At 41.7% G+C, this 20619-nt stretch overlaps 1 protein-coding gene across 1 annotated transcript in view; it reads right to left on the bottom strand.

Moving 5' to 3' along the window:
• The window catches only part of LOC142104317 (receptor-interacting serine/threonine-protein kinase 2-like), a 37073-nt gene extending 21706 nt beyond the window's left edge, over positions 1-15367 (bottom strand). The window contains exons 1-3 of the mRNA XM_075188911.1: positions 15329-15367; positions 7999-8252; positions 2343-2496 (exon numbers count right to left, since the gene is read on the bottom strand). Of these exons, the coding sequence (XP_075045012.1) occupies positions 2343-2496; positions 7999-8144 (300 nt within the window). The 5' untranslated portion in view covers positions 8145-8252; positions 15329-15367. The remainder of the gene's footprint in view (positions 1-2342; positions 2497-7998; positions 8253-15328) is intronic.
• Between the last annotated feature and the right edge of the window lie 5252 nt (positions 15368-20619).

Below are 20619 nucleotides of genomic sequence, written 5' to 3'. Positions count from 1 at the left end.
CCTGTTTTTAATATAGAAAAGTAGTTAGGACAGCATTAATTATGTGTTTGCAGAGAGCATTTTTGTATAATATATATACAGATTAATTTCCTGGCGCTATATAAATAAATGATGATTATGTTGATGATTATACTCTACTGTAATAAGACATCACACCCAGAAACAGCCATAGATATTCTTTTAAGTAGTGTAGTGGAGTTAGGCTGGGTACACACTACAGAAATTTCGACCAACTTTTTATGCTGAGCGATTTTACATGCGATCGATGGTCCGATCGCTCGGTCCATGGACTGCATACACACTAGCCTTGTTTAGGACGATAAAGGGAAGAGCGGACGTCCCTTTAGCGACTTTTTACAGCCATGTTGTCGTGAGCAATGACTGTAATTTCATACTCACTGTTGTGGATCGGTCGGAAGTTTATACACACTACACAACGGAAACGAGATTGGAACGAAAATATTAAACGGTACGACCAACCAAATGAGGCGACAATCGTCCATTTGGGCAGACTTTCGACCATCGTGTCACTGTACACACTGACCCGACTTTTGAACGAGCGGTCGTATGTCGGCTGATTTAGCCGATTATTGGATGAAAACTGTGTAGTGTGTACCCAGCTTTAGCCTGAATAGAGATGGCACATCATGGATACTATCAGCTATGCTTGTTGGCTGCTTTTCTCACTAAACAGAGTGAACGATGAACCAGAACATTTTCAAGGACTAAGAGGTTGAGATGATGACAATCTTTACAATAAAAGTCAGAGAGGGAAGGACAGAACTAACCTAAGATTTATAGACAAAGATTTCAGCCTAGAGTGTCAGCACAGGTCTTATTTTAACAGTCTCCTAATACTGTCAGCGTGAGCATTCACCCTGTACCCTGTAATGTCAATAAACTAACACCAGTTGTATTCAAAAGATTCTAGCTCACTCTTCATTTTTGGTAACTAATGTTGGATTCGTAGATAGGTTACAATTTGAGATCTGACAGACTATTGTTTATAGCCTTCCAGCTATCTCATATGGTCACTTATTAAATGTGCCAATTCCCAACATCATTTCTAACAGATTTGACTATGGTACTTGTTTTCCTTTGTGCTATATTCCTTTCTGTGTGTCCATAACGGTATAACTCATCCCAAGGTGTCAATTCCAGGTCAAATGATTTATCAATGGCTAGCTGAACTTGTCTTGAAAACAATAATATATATTTATATGTAAGATGTAAAATGGAATGTGTATGAACTAATTATCCGTAGATTTTTATTTAGCAACACAGTACAAATTAGTCTGTTCCCCGTTACGAGCAAAGTGCCCCCAACCTCTGGCACTGAAAGGGTTAATTATCAAGCATTTTCTTTTGAACAGAGGGTCAAGTAGACAGATCTATAAACATGCTCTATTGACCCTTGTGTATTATCATTATGGTTTATTTGGATAGTGCCACCATATTACACCGTGCTTTCTAGAGAATATTGAACTAACATCAGTCCCTGTCCCATTAGAGCTTGCAATCTGAATTCTCTAACACACACAAACACACACGCGCGCAAGAGTCCATTTTTGTATGCAGCCAATTAACCTACCACTATGTTTTTGAACTGTGTGAGGAAACCACTGTTTTTCAGGGTTTGAGCTAGGCCCTTTATCTCCAGTGAAGGGCAATCTTAATGCTTCAGCATACCAAGTCATTTTGGTCAATGCTATGCTTCCAACTTTGTGGCAATTGTTTGGGGAAGGCCCTTTTCTATTCCAACATGACTGTGTCCCAGTGCACAAAGCAAGAACTACAAAGACATGGTTTGATGAGTTTAGTGTAGAAGAACTTGACTGGCCTACACAGAGCCCCGACCTCAACCCCATTGAACACTTGTGGGATGATCTGGAACGGAGATTGCGAGCCAGGCTGTCTCGTCCAACATCAGTGACTGACTTCATAAATGCTCTACAGAATGAATGAGCACAAATTCCCACAGAAACACTCCAACATCTTGTGGAAAGCCTTCCAAGAAGAGTGGAAGCTGTTATCACTGCACAAGGGGGACCAACTCCATATTAAAGTATATGTATTTGAATACAATGTCATTACAGTCCCTGTTGGTGTAATAGTCAAGAGTCCGAATACTTTTGTCCATATACTGTATGTGCCTATGACAGGGAAATTTGATGTTAAGCTCCACCAGGGCAATGAAAATGTCCTGTGATTATACAGCATTATGTAATATGTTGTCACTATATAATGGATATTAAAACAACAGTCCAAAATGTTTCAGTAACCAAAAAACAAACCATCATGGTACATTATTTTAATATTCAAACTATAAAAAAAAGTCCAACCTGGTAAATAAGAGAGTTGAGTGATTCATTTGCCATCCATTCTGTTACAATACCAATTGTATTTGATGTCTTAAAAATTCCAATTGTCTCTGTCAGGAACTCTGCTTTGATCCTGCCAATATATTCCACATCTTTGAGAATTTCTAGTCGGTCCCTACAAGTACAAGATGCATAAACAAATTATTCAGCAGCGCACATACATTTCAAAGAGCAAACCTGTACAAGCCTACAAGAATAATTTAATATGTTACATTCACAAACACATATGTATGTTCCCATATATTCAACAATATAAAGGGCCACTAAACCTAAAATGCTTGTTGACACATTATGTAAAGGTGAATATATATTAACGAATAACTTCAGCGTAGATAATGTCCCAAGTTTTACATTTTATTTAGGCATTAATTAGGAGTGCCATTTAAATCATTATGCTGGTTACTGCAACTCCTGATAGGTGAAATATAATGTGTTTCTATGCACTGCTTGTTTCCATGCTTACAGATGTTGTTAAACAAGGTTAGCTATTTACAGCCTATCTATGACTAGGAAGCAACAGTGTCATTTCTGAGATTTCAACAGACGATTTCAGGCAGAATTCCTATTTGAGGTGTCAGAAGTTCAGAAATATGTTGTAGTAGCCAACCTAATGATATTAAATAAACATTTTCTTTTGAGTGGGATTATTCTTTAGTAAGTATAGAATGTTTTATTTTCTTAAAATCACAGTTTGAATAGCCTCATTTCTTCTACTTATTCCACTTATGGTTATTATCCTTAGCCTAAAAGTTCAAGATTTTCAGGTTGTGTGACATTTCTTTCCATATGCATTGTGGTGTCATTCTAGTAGTGGAGTAAGGTGTCAGGAGCAAGCCCTGCCTGAGGTGCAGACACTTATTAAAATAGATTGTGATCAGCACATATTACACTTATTTATTTCACCTAGACCAGGGGTCAGGGAACATTTTTATCTTTTACCCCCAAATATATTTAGATTTGCCGGCGTTACCCCCTTGATTTGAAAGGAAGGAAATCATATATTATTAATTATTGGAATACAAAATCTTACTGAATATATTCAAAATTTCTTTGAAAGCTTCAACTTCAAAACTTCAGGTTTTGGAGAAATGATGTGGCTTCATTTTTGATACGAGAGCATCAATATTGGGGCATTTTGATGTCAGAGCAATTCGGATACAGTCTTCAGCGTCCAATCGATTTCTCTGCTTTGTTTTTATGTTCGTTAGAGTGGAAAATCCTTGTTCGCAAAGGTAGGTTGTTGCAAAAGGCAGCAATTTTTTGACTGCCTCTTCATGTGCAATTTTGAATGCCTTTGCAGCTGTTGACATCCAAAAATATGACAGATCTGCTTTGTTTTCAAATGCAATACGTGCTTCATTATTGCACCGAAGCTCAAGAAGTGCCTCTGCCAACCCTTGAGGTTCTTCTGGTACAACAGCAATTTCACATTTAAAGGGGTCTACAATCCAACTGACAGCATGTGAATCGGCAGCATTACCCCCAGGAATTTCATTTTTACCCCATTTGGGGTAATTTACCCCTGCTCCCTGACCTAAACGCTACCTGGGGGAGGTTGAAACCAAGAGCTCTACGGTGATAGGAAGGAAGTTGTGGGGTATCAAGAATCTAGGAAATAAAAAGGTTACATCTGGGCCTATCTACGTGTACAGAACAAAAGCATTCCCACTGAAGAGAATACTCCTTAAGGCTGAATGAAGACTGGTAGTATTGAACCACACACAGAGTTATTATCCTTAAGCTGAAAGTTCAATATTTTCAGGTTGTGTGTAGAGATGAGCAGGCTCGGATTCCGCTAATCCGAGCCCACCCGAACAGTGCGGATCCGAACGGGATCCGAGCACTGTTCGGATATTTCCGGCGGGCAAAAAATTGAAAACGAGGCTCTGTCGTCCAAGTCTCGCGAGGGGTGGGAGGGAGGGCCCAGAACAATTCCATCTTGTACCTCTTTTTTTGGCATTATGTGCTCAAGCTACCTCGGTGCAACCTTTTGGCCTAAAAACAATATTGTGAGGTGTTCAGAATAGACTGGAAATTAGTGGAAATGATTGTTATTGAATGTTATTGAGGTTAATAATAGCGTAGGAGTGAAAAAAAACCCCCACAAAACTGGTTTTTAGCACTTTTTATGCTTTTTTAAAAATAAATCAGAACCAAAACCTTTCGTCGGATGTTTTGGCAAAACAAATCAGAACCCAAAACCTCAAGCTAATCAGAACCCAAAACCCAAAACACTAAAAGTGGCCGGTGCACACCCTTAGTTGTGTGACATTTCTTTCCATATGCACTGTGGTGTCATTCTAGTAGAGGAGTAAGCCCTGCCTGAGGCCTAGACACTTATTAACATAGATTGTGAACAGCAAATATTCTGGTATGGCTGCACTTAGTTTATCACTATATACCATACTAACAACTCTCGCGGAATGTCTAGAAGACTCATGAAATTTGGGGAATCCTCCTAGACTCCCGTGAGAGTAGGTCACCCTTCCGGATTCCTCTTCTCCTTCTTGTAAAGCGGGTGAGGACTTGCTGACACGATTCGCGTCATCAGCCCTTTCCAGATTGGTTCTTACGTTGAAGCAATTTGCATCATCCTGGCGCTGTCCCCAATGCGCATCATTGAGCATCAGGGGGTGGGGCTGTGAAGGCTCAAATCACATTGTCACAACCCCACACTTGACCATTCGACCTACAAGATCTTCCTGAGGGGAAGTCCAAAAAGTAGATAAGTATGGTATGTACAAAGTCTAGGGAAATATCCTGAATTCAGTTTTAGAACTGGTTAGGCATTAAAGAGCATCTGTTTACTACATGCATTGAAGGCAGACATTTTTGTAGACAATATTTATAAGAACGCAGCTTTATCAATTCACTAGGAATTAGGGACATCGCTTAAACACTGGCTCCTAGTGAACTTCCTGAGGAGAAAGTGGTATATAATTTTTTTTTTCAAAAACTTTATCCATTTTGCTGCCAGGGATCTGTTCCAAAATTACATTTCAGGAGGCCGCACCATTTTTTCACATTTGCGTGCTGCGTTGGTTTAGTCAGGAGTAACTTTACCAAAGTGAATTTTATGTTTTTTGGGGAGGATAGCTAAAGCTTTCATTTGATACCTTAGTTACGTTAACATAAATTTAAGTTAAGAGCATTATACAGGGGGACTTTATTTTTTCTTATATATATTTATTTTTTCACGTCTCTTCCCTTCAAAATGAACTGCACCCATAAAAGATACACCTTATTTTATTCTTCTGTGACTTCACCAGCGCGTGTATTTATATGTGCATGTCTGGCAATGCAACTATTCCTCTCATGATGTTGCCTAATACTGCAATAGCGCATCAGGAAATGTTGTAAATTTTATCTGCAATACACTTCATCTTCGTGCACTTGTCTGTCGCTTTGTTGTTGAAGACGGTAATATTAATCTAAGACTGGATTCGGACTGTAATTCAAAGGACAGATCTTGCTAGATAAGTTGTGCCAAGTGCCTGACACTCGGGGAAACTCTAGACCATAGTCCACTTGTTCAACGTATTTACCACCGAGAGCGGCATTACTTGTTCATTGTGATTTAAGGGACGGCAGATTCGAAGACAGAGTGCCTTCTGCTGTTATTGTTATTATTATCTTTGACTTATAAGGCGCCACAAAGGGTCCGCAGCGCCGTACATTACATATACAGAAAACAGAGACACAAGACACAACATGATACAAAAATATATACAAACATAGGTGACAGGGTAAATAAAGCAAATCAGATTATTTCTGGATGAGATAGTGAAAGGGATGGTAGAAATCAGCGAGAAGAAGGCCAAAGCTTAAGAAAACAGGGCTAGCGAAGGAGGCCATGAGGTACAGAGGGTGACGGAGTAGTAGAAGGAGCACACAAGGAAAGAGGGCCCTGCTCACATCCTAAAGGGAAGGGGGAGACACACCGAGGGAATATACAGATAGTTAGCCTTTACTGTCACCATTTATGCCTGCTCTTTATTCATGTGATTAATAAAATGTAGCAACGTAACGGGAAAAACTTTCCAGGTTATTCAAAAGATTTTGCAGACTACACACTTATGCAGTCTAACTAGTTCCAGCCGGAAGCACAGATACACAGCACAGATACGATTGTCATGTGGGCCATTCTAGACTGCAGGCTCCCCTTCATGCAGCAAACACTTGTGATCACATCTGATGTTTTCTGCATGTCACCCGGTGTGCATGGATGTAGTCCTCTCTCTCTCCCCCATGTGTCTAATTAGTGATTAGGTGTCCAGGGCAAAGACTGACTGTTACTTAGAAGGGTGCTGGGTGCCAACGCCTGCAACTTAGGTCATTATGGGACAGTATGCCTATTACTTATTTTACATGTCTGGGAGAGGTTTTAACATAAATCCTACATTGTTGGCACTGAAATGGTTAAGAAATTAATGTTCCTATGTCCCTCTCATAAAAATACAATTTTCTGCCATGAACCAAGACATAAGGAATATATATATATATATATATATATATATATATATATATATATATATCTATATCTATATCTATATCTATATCTATATATATATATATATATATATATATATATATATATATACATACACATATATGCATTATATGAACAAAAGTATTTGGCCACACCTGTTAATTATTGAATTGAGGTGTTTCATTGGTACTGTGATAGGATGCCGTCTTTGCAATAAGACAGTTCCTGAAATTTTATCCCTGCTGGTTATTCCACGTTCAACTGTGATATTATTAGACAGTTTAAGTGTTTAGGAACAACAGCAACTCAGCGACAAAGTGGAAGATCACGTAAAATCACAGAGAGGGGTCAACAACTGCTAAGGCGCATGGTGCGTAAAAGTCACCAACGTTCTGCTGAAGAGTTCCGAACTTCCACCGGCATTAATGTAAGCACAAACACTGTGTGTCGGGGGCTTAATGGAATGGGTTTCCAGCTGCATGCAATCCTCACATCGCCAAGACCAATGCCAAGCATTGGATGGAGTGGTATAAAGCACACCGACACTGGACTGTGGAGCAGTGTAAATGTATTCTGTGGAGTGACAAACCATGCTTCTCTGTTTGGCAGTCAGATGGGCGAGTTTGGGTTGGGCAGATCCCGGGAGAACATTACCTGCCTGACTGCATTATGCCAACTGTGAAGTTTGGTGGAGGAGGGATAATGGTATGGAGCTGTTTTTCAAGGTTTGGGCTAGGCCCCTTATCTCCAGTGAAGGACAATCTTAATGCCTCAGCATACCAAGTCATTTTGGACAATGCTATGCTTCCAACTTTGTGGCAACAGTTTGGGGAAGGCCCTTTTCTATTCCAACATGACTGTGCCCCAGTGCACAAAGTTAGGACTACATAGACTTGGTTTGATGAGTTTGGTGTGGAAGAACTTGCCTGCCCTGTACAGAGCCCCGACCTCAACCCCAGCTCCATATTAAAGTATATGTATTTGAATACAATGTCATTACAGTCCCTGTTGGTGTAATGGTCAAGCGTCCGAATAGTGTATATACATACACAGGATAGCTAATGGTGAGCTTGTAACAATAATAAGTAATAATAAAACACATTCTTTTTTTATACAACTTCAGCTTACCTTTCACTTCGGCCAATCCAAGACAAGAGTTTTATGAATACGCAGGTGCCGGTGGGTTCATAAGTGGATTTATAGACGTGTTCTGTACTTGTCTTCACTCTCTGGTAAGCGTTCAGGTCTCTTGGTTTAATCACAGGCAGATTCATTTCTGTACACAGCTCTTACAAATCCCCAGCATACAAGTCTGTTTAAAACATCTTCTTCTACATGGATATCCTGCAGCACAACACTGTTAGAGGACTGAAACCAAGCACCTAAGGAAAGGACCAATAACTCATTAGGTGAAGTGAGAATAGTGAGAGAAATGCAATGGAATATTTTCAGAGCATTTATAACATAATGCTCACAAAGAGTATGGCAAAACTATTAAGAGACAAATTAAAATAGACCTATTTGTTTCCTAGACATATCTTTTCATCACCTCCACAGGTGCAGTGTTTGCCGACTACAAACCATGACCATCTCTCTCAATGTGCCCAGAATATGTCTGGATGCTACATGACAATGACTACAACAGATACACCCAGCGTTATTGGATTCTATAGCCAGGTCATTTCTACGACTATCTGAAATATCCTAATTTTTATTATTATTATCTTTTATTTATAACGTGCCACAAAGGCTCTGCAGTGCTGTACATAGAGCACAGGTAAAACCACACTTGCCTACTCTCCCAGAATTCCTGGGAGGCTCCGGAATTTCGGGGAGTCCTCACAGACTCCCGGAAGAGTAGACAAAGCTCCCGCATTTGCCGAAATTCACGGCATTGAATGGAGGGTTCCGCCCCCTCCACTCAATGCTGTGAATTCCGGCTTTTTATAGTGGTGGCGGGGTAAAAGAGAACTCGGCATACAGCAGAGTACAAACAACAGAAACTACATGCAATTAAAATCAATACAGGTGTGCAGGGCAAAGGGGTATAGATGAATTACAGAATAAAGAGAAAATACGAAAGGAGATGGAAGAGAGGTGGGGGGTGAACTGAAGCAGGCTGAATATGTGCCCAGCAATGTGGGCGCAACTAGCAGGATCAGGACTAGGATGGAGGTGTAAAGGTAAGGGAGAAAAGGAGAACCAAGGGCAGGGGTCAAGGGCCAAGATGCCAAAATGGGGCTGCGGAGCCGAAGTCAAGGTGAACAGGAGGAGGAGGGCAAGAGGATAGAGAGCCCTGCTCAAGGGAGCTTACAATCTAAAGGGGAGGGGCAGACTGACAAGTGAGGAGTCAGGGTGTGGGTACTAGAAATCAGAGAGGAGATATGAACAAGAGCGGGTGGTCAGAGGAATGGAGGAGAAATGAGGGTGGCTACTGAAGAAGGATTGTGAAGAGGAGAAGAGGAGGGCAGGGGAGAGGTTAGATATAGTGGGCTTTCCTGAACAGATGGGATTTAAGGGAGTATTTGAAGTTTTGCTGGCTAGGGGATAGCCTGATAGAACGAGGGAGAGAGAAGGGGGACAACACGGGAGAAATCCTGAAAAGTACATGACAAAAGCAAAGCCTAGACAAATCACAAACTACTCAAAATACCACGAGACACAAAAGGTGCTTTAAAGATAAGAAAAAGAAATGTACAAAATAATAAACAATCAAATTAACACTACACAGCTCAATCTACTTTTGCTGATATAAAATGCTCATAAAATAAACTGACAGCATTTTTTACAATTCAAAACTTATCCAGAAGAGAAAGTAGGTTAAAAGTAAGATATTTATCATTAAGGGTATAGTTATAGCCATAGCCGTCCATTCAACCAGTATCAGTTCTGCACATTGCTCCATTATAAGAGAGACATGTTAGTCACCAGCGTTGTGCTCAGCGCCTTGTGACTTTTACTCCTCTGCTTTTAGACTTTGTGGCTGCACAGTAAGAAAACAAAAACTGAAAGAACAGGAAAATCTGCAGCACAACCTTATGACCTCATTTGGAAACAAAACATTCCTTCCTATGTTCTCTCAGCTATCTCTGCCTGCAGGTGAGAAAAAGGGGTTAAAGTTATGTTGAATTCCAAAAAAAGCTCACGCCTTCCCAGAAAAGCCCCACTAGGGGGAGGTGGAATAACCTATTGTTGTAGTCTAGTTTCCAATCTAATGAACACACACTAGAGGGAGCTAATTTGTGCCTCATGTAGCACAGTGGCTCAGTGGTTAGCACTTCTGCCTCACAGCACTGGGGTCATGAGTCCAATTCCCGAACCATGGCCTTATCTGTGAGGAGTTTGTATGTTCTCCCCGTGTTTGCGTGGGTTTCCTCCGGGTGCTCCGGTTTCCTCCCACACTCCATAAACATACTAGTAGGTTAATTGGCCGTTAAGAAATTGACCCTAGTCTGTGTCTGTCTGTGTTAGGAAATTTAGACTAATGTGAATGAGTTCTCTGTACAGCGCTGCGGAATCAGTGGCACTATATAAATAAATGGTGATGATGATGATGATGATGATGTCTATTACTTAATCCTCGCACATGTCAGAGTGACAGACAGGGCTGCCATCGGAAATTGTGGGGCCCAGTACTTATGAATCGCAGGAACTCCCCACACCCCCCTAGCTTATGTTTTTGGAGGCAAATGTAAAAATGCTCAAACTCCTGCGCGCCCCCCCCCTTCCTTCAGCGTTGTGTCCTTGACGGTCGCCTCTATCGCACAGCCCAAGTTGCGGCCATGCTGCGAAGACGTAGTTTTTAAAGTCTTTTTTTTCTGCACCAACAAAAAGTTGTCTTCACTTTTTAGATAGACTCTTCCACTAGTCACCTATATTTTCTCTATAATTGATGTTTCATGGTAGCTGCCGATGTTTCAAAATCTAAGATGTTAGTACACTTTAATTAAGATGCTTGAATCGGCCATATGGTAAGTATGTTTTCCAGTTTTTACAATTATTTATATCTGATGAAACATACATATTGCAGTCTGCTGTCTTTCTTTATATTTTGTTTTTGCTGTAATTTTTTTTTTTTTTTAAAAACATTGTATATTTTAAGATGACAATCTGATCATAAAATAGTTTGAGAGATACATCAAGTAAATTGCAACAGCTGCAAGTTCAAGTGTGCTGTTATTAAATGAGGTATAGTAGAAATTTATAGAATAAGGTGGTTTGCAAGTTGACTCAGGGGGGATAAATGTATCAAGCTGAGAGTTTTCCGGCAGGTTTGAAAAAACAATAAGATTCTAGCTATCATTTATTTAGTACATTCTACAAAATGACAGCTAGAATCTGATTGGTTGTTGTAGACAACATCTCCACTTTTTAAACCCGCCGGAAAACTTAGCTTGATACATTTACCCCTTGGAGTTGGTTGTCTTAATGTCATTGTTAAAGAGTGATGTGGCACATTTATGGTGACCAAGAGCCTTTTATGCTGTTGAGGATTATGTTGGGCATGTTAGGGCTGTGGTGGGCATGAGGCTTTTATGTGGGCCATAGAGCTGTATATGGGGGGCATTGGAATTTATGTAATGAGCTGTGGTGATGTGTGTGGTGGACAAGGGTTTTCTATGCACAGTATTTTGTTATTTTACTTTCTCTGTTATGGTGGACACAGTACATAATAAGTGTTTCCTTACAGACCTACACACACAGTTTACTCTATCTCAGTCCTCCCCCTCCCCCTCCTTCTTCCCACACCGTGCTTGTTGACCGTCCACAATGAAAAAGAAGTTGATTGCTGCAGCCCCTCTGCGAGACATGAGTTCACGCCATCATCTGATAGGAAGAGGGGGCTGATCACATGTTTCAATGGGCGGAGCCAACTTTCCCCTGCAGTTCCCATCACTGCTGTGTCCTCCCCAGCGTCCCTGCTGCTGTGAGCCTGGCAGTGACAGACAGCTGTCACACGTGGATCGGAGATGAAAGATTGCGTTTGACAACTGACGGTCACTGCTGGGCTCACAGCAGCAGGGACTCTGGGGAGGACACAGCAGTGATGAACAGCTCATTGGTGGTCAGTGGGGCCCCTGGTGAGCCCGGGCCCCATACACCAGTATCCCCCGTACCTCCCTGATGGCGGCCCTGGTGACGGCACAGACCAATAGGAAACTGTGAGCAGAAAGCTTTTATTTTCCTATTGGCCCGCATGCTTAGGCACCCAGCTGACAAACACATTCAGCGGGTTAACACTTAAATAAGTCGGGAGCCACAGAATATACTTGCCAACTCTCCTGGAACATCCGGGAGACTTCCAAACCCCTAGAGAAGGGAGCGGGGCCCTCAATGACGCAATTAGCTATGAATAGAATTGTGTCGCCGCAATCCCCACACTTGCCACATGGACCTCCCCTATGGGATCTACCGGAGGGGAGAACAAAAAAGACACAGGTATGCCACAAAAATGTAGAAGCCCCAGGAAAATCTTATCTAGTGTGCAGTCCCCAGGGCACTGCTAAGGAAAAAGAGCAGCTCAGTTAGTTAAACCGTAACTGTGGCACCGTAATGGGTGTCACACAGTACCCTGCATTTGCAAATGTTGGCATAACTGCTAGATGGCAAAGATGCAATCACATTTCAAGCAGCATTCCAGTTCAGGAACAAACATTCCCATAAAAAGACCTCATGTCCGTGGAGTATGACTGAGCAAACACAGAGGAGGTCATTTACAAAGCACAAGATATTCGCTGCAATGTACAAAAGCAGCTCTGACTCACCGCGTGCCTCGATTTGGGCAAGTGTGACTAGATTACTACTGAAGTGCATGGGTTTATGGAGCAAGAGTGGCACATCTATGGAGTAGCAGAAGTTTGCCCGGGGGATGTAGGAGTTAGGTGGAGTGAAGGTATTCCAACATACGTACAGTGTAGGCATAGAGGTGCATCGTGTTTTGATGAACAATGCAGAAATATGTTTTTCTTTTGTGAATCAAGATTATTAAAATGAGATGAGAGGGTGGAGAGGGCATATTTTGAGGGCGTCCCACTCTGCATAAGGACTTAAATTTTGCACCAGGTCAGAACTGGTGGTCTTTAATTGGCCAGTGCACCTATGGAGATTTATCTGCCTCTCTGCATCCTTAGGCACAATTCTAAGACAAGACTTAGTGGCTGTGCAGCATTATATGGTATGGGCGGGCCATCCCGGCAAACCGGTGCAAAACTAAAGCATTACCTAAACCAACACAACCGACAAAGCACCTCACAGAGGTGGGGCCATGAGTTTGATTTCCGACCACAGAATTATCAGTATGTTCTCCCCATATTTGAATGCTCTGGTTTCCACCCACACTCCAAAAACATGCTAGTAGGTTAATTGGCTACTGACAAAATGAACCATAGTGAGTTTGTGTTAGGGAATTTAGACTGTGAGATCCAATGGGGCAGGGAATGTGAGTGACAAGTATTCTGCCCCTCACCGGCAGTTAACAGCAGGCATCAGTTTATTATTTTACACATAATGCTGTTAGTGGTTGAGAAATACTGTGGATATAGTCTTGAGCGTTACACATTTTTTATCTGTAAGGTTATGACATGTTATCTTTATGCAGTGTGACTGGTGGGGGGGTTATGTCCATTGCGGCATCATAAAAGGCAATGCAATGTAATATTTCTATCTACATTTGCGAGTTTAAGAAATGGGTCTGATCTGCTAGTTCCTTACAATATACAAGTTTCAATTTCAGTAAAAAAATTATATTTTATATGTGGATTTCCCTATTCAGGTTTGTTTTACCTTCACATTCCAGTAGTGAACACTGTCACAATGAGTCATGTAATGCAGGTGATGCCACTTCTCTCCAATTATAAGTTATAGTCACCATGAGTGACATCATCACTCACCAAACATAAGGAAATGTTCTACAGATCATATAGAGATATATATATATATATATATATATATATATATATGTTACTTGTGTATTATATTGGTAATAGTTTGATCTGTCTATATTCACAATAATAAGGTACAACAAGTTTGATTAAATCATGGCAGCATCCAATAAGCAAATTATTCAATCTGTAAACGCATCTTTCCTAACATTGAAGAAAAAAGTGAAGCTGGTCACACGCTTTCCATGACCACACACACACAAGGGTGGTGAAATTAGACAGATCCGCCAGTTTGGCTACATTGGCATGGGGCAAACATGGGACATGGGGGCAGTCGGTGTCTAAACACAGGTCAACAGCGGTCATCTGCCAACAACATTTACAGACATGCCCTATGATGACCTAACTGGAGCTTTCTCCTGCATTGTACTTGTTTTGGGGACACATACATGGTAATCACATTTACCAATATCACTGCATGTGTGGTCAGCTTATATGGTTTTACTGCACACTATTAAAACCAGCAGCAGTCAGGTCATTTACCAACCTGCAAGAACACGGGTGACATCATGCACTTATTCTTTCCTATAACCCAGGCTCAGACCCTGGGTTAGTGGGGGGCTTGTGTAGAGCAGTTACTGAAAAGCTGAATGTGCATCTATATCAGTGATGGCTAACCTGTGACACTCCAGGTGTTGTGAAACTACAAGTCCCAGCATGCTCTGCCAGCTAACAGCTAGTTATCTACTGGCAAAGCATACTGGGGATTGTAGTTTCACAACACCTGGAGTGTCACAGGGTTAGCCATCACTGATCTATATGCTCTAGAGACGGACACATCATTTTCTTCACCTTGGTGAAATTACAAGTTCCACCATACACTGCCAGCCCATGGTTGGGACTTGTAGTTCCACCATAGCTGGAGATCCACGCATAGTCTAACTCTACATTATCCCCCCCACCACCACCACCACAAATGTATTAAATTTCCAACTTATACATTTGTGTAAATATTCACCTTTACTTAGCATACAATATATTTTCTAGCAAACACTTTTAGACACATATTACATACCTAAATTCCATGAAAGAAATTCAATCCCCCAGGGGAAAATATATTTTATATACATAGCACGTTGTTCAGAGAAATGGTCACTGACAGGATGTTTGTGTCATGGACCCAGTTTGCAAGTGCTTACAGTCAGATATATGTTTTGTATACAAATATATAACATAAACAAACACGGTGTACACAAAAACCCTGCGTTTTTCACTGCTAAGCTGTATACACTCTGTAAATGGCAGAAGTACAGAAAGTGGAAGTAATTCTTTCCTCTAAAGGGAGGCAAGTCTTCATTTCTGCTTTACTGAAGCATAATTAAATTATGGCATCGTCAAGAGTGTTCCAAGCAGGGAATGCAGCAAGGGATTCAAAACCCTCCTGTGTCTTTAGCTGAAGAAAATCTTATTTTTTAATTACTCTGCTCCCTTATTGAAACAACTCTACAATCTCTGTTCTACAGCTGAGATTATATGAACACCTAGCAGAAGTTAGAGAGAAGTATTTGAGGTCTTACCCAGAGAGAACAGCCAGCAGTCTGCAGTATCTGGCTGAGATACAGAAGCTACTGAACACACCCACGCCTGCTGGAAGCAAAATTCCCCTAACATTTTTTCTTTATTAAAGACGCAGTGTCGAAAAGTGAAGTACAATGACCAGAAGAAAATCAGACACTCCCAAACCCTCTGTGTTTTGCGGGTGTCACATCAGTTTTTGAGAGAAAAAAAAAAATTATGGTTTGTGTGACCTCACCAGATATCCTATATTTGTAATATTAATCTGTCCCCTTTGGTCTAGGAGTTATAATGTTTTCTAAATAGTAGAAGCTTTTTCATAAATTAAAACAAAACTTATCCATACTTGGCAACTCTCCTGGAATGTCCGGGAGACTCCCGCATTTAGCGAGAGGGACTCCCGGGAGAGTGTGGCAATAGAATTACGTCCAAAACACAGCGATTCCCGGTGAATAATTTGGCCCCGCCCCCCGCGTTGCATCATTATGTCACGGGGGTGGGGCCAAAATTACGCGATTTTCGGAGCCCCACACCCTGCACACCCACCTTCCCCAGCAGGCTCCCGTATCATACTTGCCATAAGTTGGCAAGTATGAACTTATCTTGTGACAACCATCACTGAGGCTTCCACACTGCCACATTGTTGTGAAAATCTGTCCCAGGTTGGTCACTTACCCCCAGAGGCGATCAGAAGTACTGGGGCCAAGGTCTGCCAGTGTAGTGGGAGAAGTCACCGCCCTGTTATGACCAGAGCCCAATCTGTGGCCATGGAAGGGGCCCCAAAAAGTTGTACCAGGGCCCGAAATTCCTCTTGGCGACCCTGCTTACTCAGATCAGTTATCAAATATTTATATTGTTTCCTGCACCTGTTTAAATATGTAACTTTAAAAATGTAAATAGACAATCATAGCTTAGTATTTATTTTAGCACAGTATTCAGTGCCGAACAATCTGATCTGTATCCAATTTAGGGCTGTATTTATTAAATGCCCAAATTCCAGAAATAGGACATCTCCCTATACATCAAGGGGTCACCACTGGTGGTAATATTCACTGGATTTCACCACCAAAAGCTTGCCCTTGTAAAACATGGGCAGCCTATTTAACCAGGATTGTGGTGGTACAAATATGGCCATAACAGAGCAAAATAAATGATTTGTTAAATAAAGTTGTTTTTTTTCAATTGGGAATACTTTAAATGTATTTTTATTTTATTTTATTTTAACCATTTAAATCTATTTTTAACTAATTGTTTTTTACTAAGTGACTAACTGAGCTGAAAGTTTAGCCGGGTCACAGATGTGGCGGATGCCCTGAGATTGGCCCAGGAGCAGCGGTTAGCTAACCCTTTCCGCTCCAGGTCAGTAAAGCCGATACTCAGCTATGGGAGATATTTTAATAGTAAATTGGGGTCATAGGTGATAGAAGATTACCATTAACGTCCCATTTTACTAAATCGCTCTCTCAGTTATACGGGAGGGTGATCCCCGCACATGCAGGTTTCAACAAAGTCTCTTTAAAGGTGTTGGGACACAGGTGATGTAACTTAGGGTGAAGTGCAAACATAAGTCACAATGATTTGGGCGCCAGACCATCTCTATAAAAATAAACTCTTTGTTTACACTCCTCTTCACTGCAGCACAATACTTGAGTTGCAAATAACTAAAATAAATATGTACATCTCCTTTCTCACGCCAGCACAGTTAATCGCCCTCAGTTTATAACACCCTCTCTCATATCCTCTTTGCCCTTCTGGGACACATTAAATACTGCTCCTCTGCTTCCCTCTCCATATGGTCTCCCAGATCTATCCCATACTTGCCAACTCTCCTGGCTCTTCCAGGAGACTCCTGGGAGAGCAGGCAAGTCTCCTTCATCTCGCAATTCCCTGGCCAAAATGACGCGTTTCGTGGTGAATCGCTTTGGCCCTGGCGACAAAACATAATTTGCGTCGCAGGGGGTGGGGCCAAAATGATGCAATTGTCAGTGCCCCTCCCCTCCGGCCCTCTTGTCACGTCCCTCTCCCAGACTTCACTGCCTGAAAGTAGGCAAGTATGATCTATCCTCACTCAGGACAGGTTTCTTTAATGCAGTCATACTGCTACATCGCCTCTTTCTTGGGATTCTCTCTAAATGGGTCTCTCTCCCCTTATTCCATACTTGCCAACATTTCTTTTTCTTTTTCCGGGAGATGCCGGCTGGGACGTGGGCGTGCAGGGGGCGGGCGGCGAAATCGCGTCATTTTGGCCCCGCCCCCGTGACTGAATGACGCAAATCGCGTCATTTTACAGTGGGGGCGGGGCTAAACACCGCGATTCCGGGTGAATCGCGGCGTTTAAACTGAATTTTTCCCACTTCCTATCAGGGAGATTGCCACACTCGTCCGGGAGACTCTCGCAAAATGCGGGAGTCTCCCGGACAAGCCGGGAGAGTTGGCAAGTATGCCTTATTCACTACAGCCACACTGCTTTGGCAGTGATCCCCCCGCTTGTATATTGGGGTCCCTCTTTTTTTTCCTCTCAGATGATCTTTGTTATTATTATGGGGACTCCTCCCCCATCTTGTGGCTCTCTGAACTTGGGGACTCCCTCCTCTCTTCCCCTCACTTATATTCTCTCAGTCATGAAATACTTTGACCCTTTGTGGCAACAGTCCACGCAGCAGCTCCCAAATTTGCCATGAGAGTCCCTGGCTGTCACTCGCTCACCACACAGCTCATACCAGCCTTATGTTCTAAGAAACTGTTCCTAGTGCGTCTCCTCTGGGTCCTAGTGCTGGGGTTACATATTCAGTCACTGGGAGGTGTGAATAACAAAGCCAGAGGGGAGAGCGCATTACATCAAATTGGGCAAATTCACTTCTGCATTGAGAACTGGCAATCACGCCTATGCCAGTTAGTGGGATTGATCAACAACCACACACACTTGCATAATGCAATCATTAGCTGACCATATTTTCCTGCAGCCCTGATGAACATTCCTATGCAGGGCATTTTGGGGGTCCAGATGCCCTGCAGTGTGGGGTTTTCACACAGATTATTGATATTTGTGCATTTAATAAAGTACAAATATTTGGTCCTTTATATTGTACAATGGCTGTGTGTGTGTGTTTGGCAGCCCATGTATGTGCTTTGTGCATGTTGCAAGTGAAGCAATATAAATATGTAGGAAAATCTTGAACTGCATAATGTTGATGCTTCTCTCTTCTGCACAATAAACCTCTTAAAACAAACTCTAACATTGAAAATAACACACAGACAACGTTATGAATTTGGCAAAAAAGTCACAATTTAGTTATAATTGAAAATTGGTGGTGTAAAAAGTAAAATGCGAGACAGACTAAAACTAAACTGGCAGCATGTACAGGATCCCCGGCAGCTTACTGTTTGGCAGTAACAGACTCCCCACTGAGATTGCAAGTTCCCTCTAGCAGCTAGCTCTAGCAATCGGGCAGCTTTTCCTGATAGACTGGGAACTCTTTGGATAAACATATGGATCATTGCAAGTGTTTACTAACAACACCCAAATGAGTTGATGAGTATTAATCAAGGTGTTATGATTTCAGCAGTAGGTGAACCACACTGTCATTTATCCCTGTAAGGTTGTCAGTTTTTTCTTTTATAGATTCAGCTTCCTCTGAGAGACTTGCAGCTCTTTCTAAAAGATAGGTAACCCTTCTCATCTCCGACAGTTTCTCTATGCAGTGAACTCCCTCCGCTTCTCTGCCTGGCTTTGAGGAACTTGCTTCCAAAGTTTTAACCAGTGTAAAATCTTATCCTTCTGTGACTCTCAGGGCCGGATTAACCCGAGGTCTACCTGGGCTAGAGCTAGGGGGCCCTTGAAAGTGTTTGGTTATTTGTTTTTTTCTTTAGAGCTGCTCAGTTGTAGCGCGGCCGACGGACTTATTCATCTGTCCGGCTCCGACTGTCAGCTGGTCACAGACAATGGCAGGTAGCTAACAGCAAATATTATGCTGTCACAGTAGTCCTTCCGCGGAGCGCAGTAATCTCCTTACTAAGAAGACCTCATGAGAGTGAGACTGAGTCATAGTATCACTCTCACGAGATCTCCTCAGTAAGGAGACTACTGCGCGCCGCGGAAGCACTACAGGGAGTGGAAGAACGCCTGCAGCCAGGACAGATCAGGAATAGGAGGTAAGTAGGGGGGGGGGGGGTGGTGGCTCACATGGGGGGGGCCTCACAGTACCTCCATTCCCTTAATCCAGCCCTGGTGACTCTTCAGGGTATGTCACCCGTCCCCTCCTCTTCTGCTGCACTCCTCTGTTCCTCCTCTCCCTGTGGTGCCAATGTCCACTCCTCTGGTGGACTATGATATAATTCTCTGTGTGTGGGTTCGGGGGTTACAGTAGAATTGAAAAAAAGGTATAGCTTTAAAATATTAGATATTTTAAATGTCTCTTAATCTACTTGCTGTAATATCAGCTGAAGGACTGCGTTTGATAAATATATTTATTTTGTTTAGATTTTTATGTTATGCTATTATATAATAACACTATTGTTATGATCACTTACAGTGCTCAAAGTGGAATTTTTTAAGTGGCCATATGGAAATTTAAATGGCAGATAGTTTTACAATGAAGGCCATAGGAGAAGTGGCCGTATGGCATACTACCGTATACCGGCCCTTGTCATTGTCACTGTCATTCTACAAAATTGACTACTGATGTGTCTCCACCACAGTAGTTAATAGGGAAATGCAAACATTTTTGTTCCCTTTGCTGGTTGGATTTTGTGTTAAAGTTGTCAAAGTGCCAACTTCCCTTTAGTCACATATCAAATGTAACTAAACGCTAGTAAAAGTGGTTACTGTTATTTTTAAGTATAACATAAGAGTGGTAACAGCACAGTTTTGGGGATATTTATGGAGAATTCGTAGAATTCTAACCAACTACAAATTAACTGTGCAAACAAGAGGTAGCTGTATGATGGCAAAATAGCCGTCAGTAAGCATTATTTATAAACTACACAAAATGCCGTATCTACTAAACTGCGGGTTTGAAAAAGTGGAGATGTTGCCTATAGCAACCAATCAGATTGTCATTTTGTAGATTGTACTAAATAAATGGTAACTATAAACTGATTTATTAAAGGACCAGTGAAAGGATCATCAGATCTGCAATAGTGTTCTTGGTGGTTCACCTCACTATAATAAGGTGGCTCACTGAATTTTCTAATTTTGTTTTTATTATAACCAGTATTTGGTGGTGGCACGTGTATCTGTATGAGATTATATACAGTATTATATTATTTAATGTGTAATACACATATTGTTGAT

Source organism: Mixophyes fleayi, chromosome 10, assembly GCF_038048845.1.
Source record: "Mixophyes fleayi isolate aMixFle1 chromosome 10, aMixFle1.hap1, whole genome shotgun sequence".
NCBI classification, from domain to species: Eukaryota; Metazoa; Chordata; class Amphibia; order Anura; family Limnodynastidae; genus Mixophyes; species Mixophyes fleayi.
Note: the sequence above shows the minus strand (reverse complement) of the source record. Positions and strands in the feature narration are given on the sequence as shown.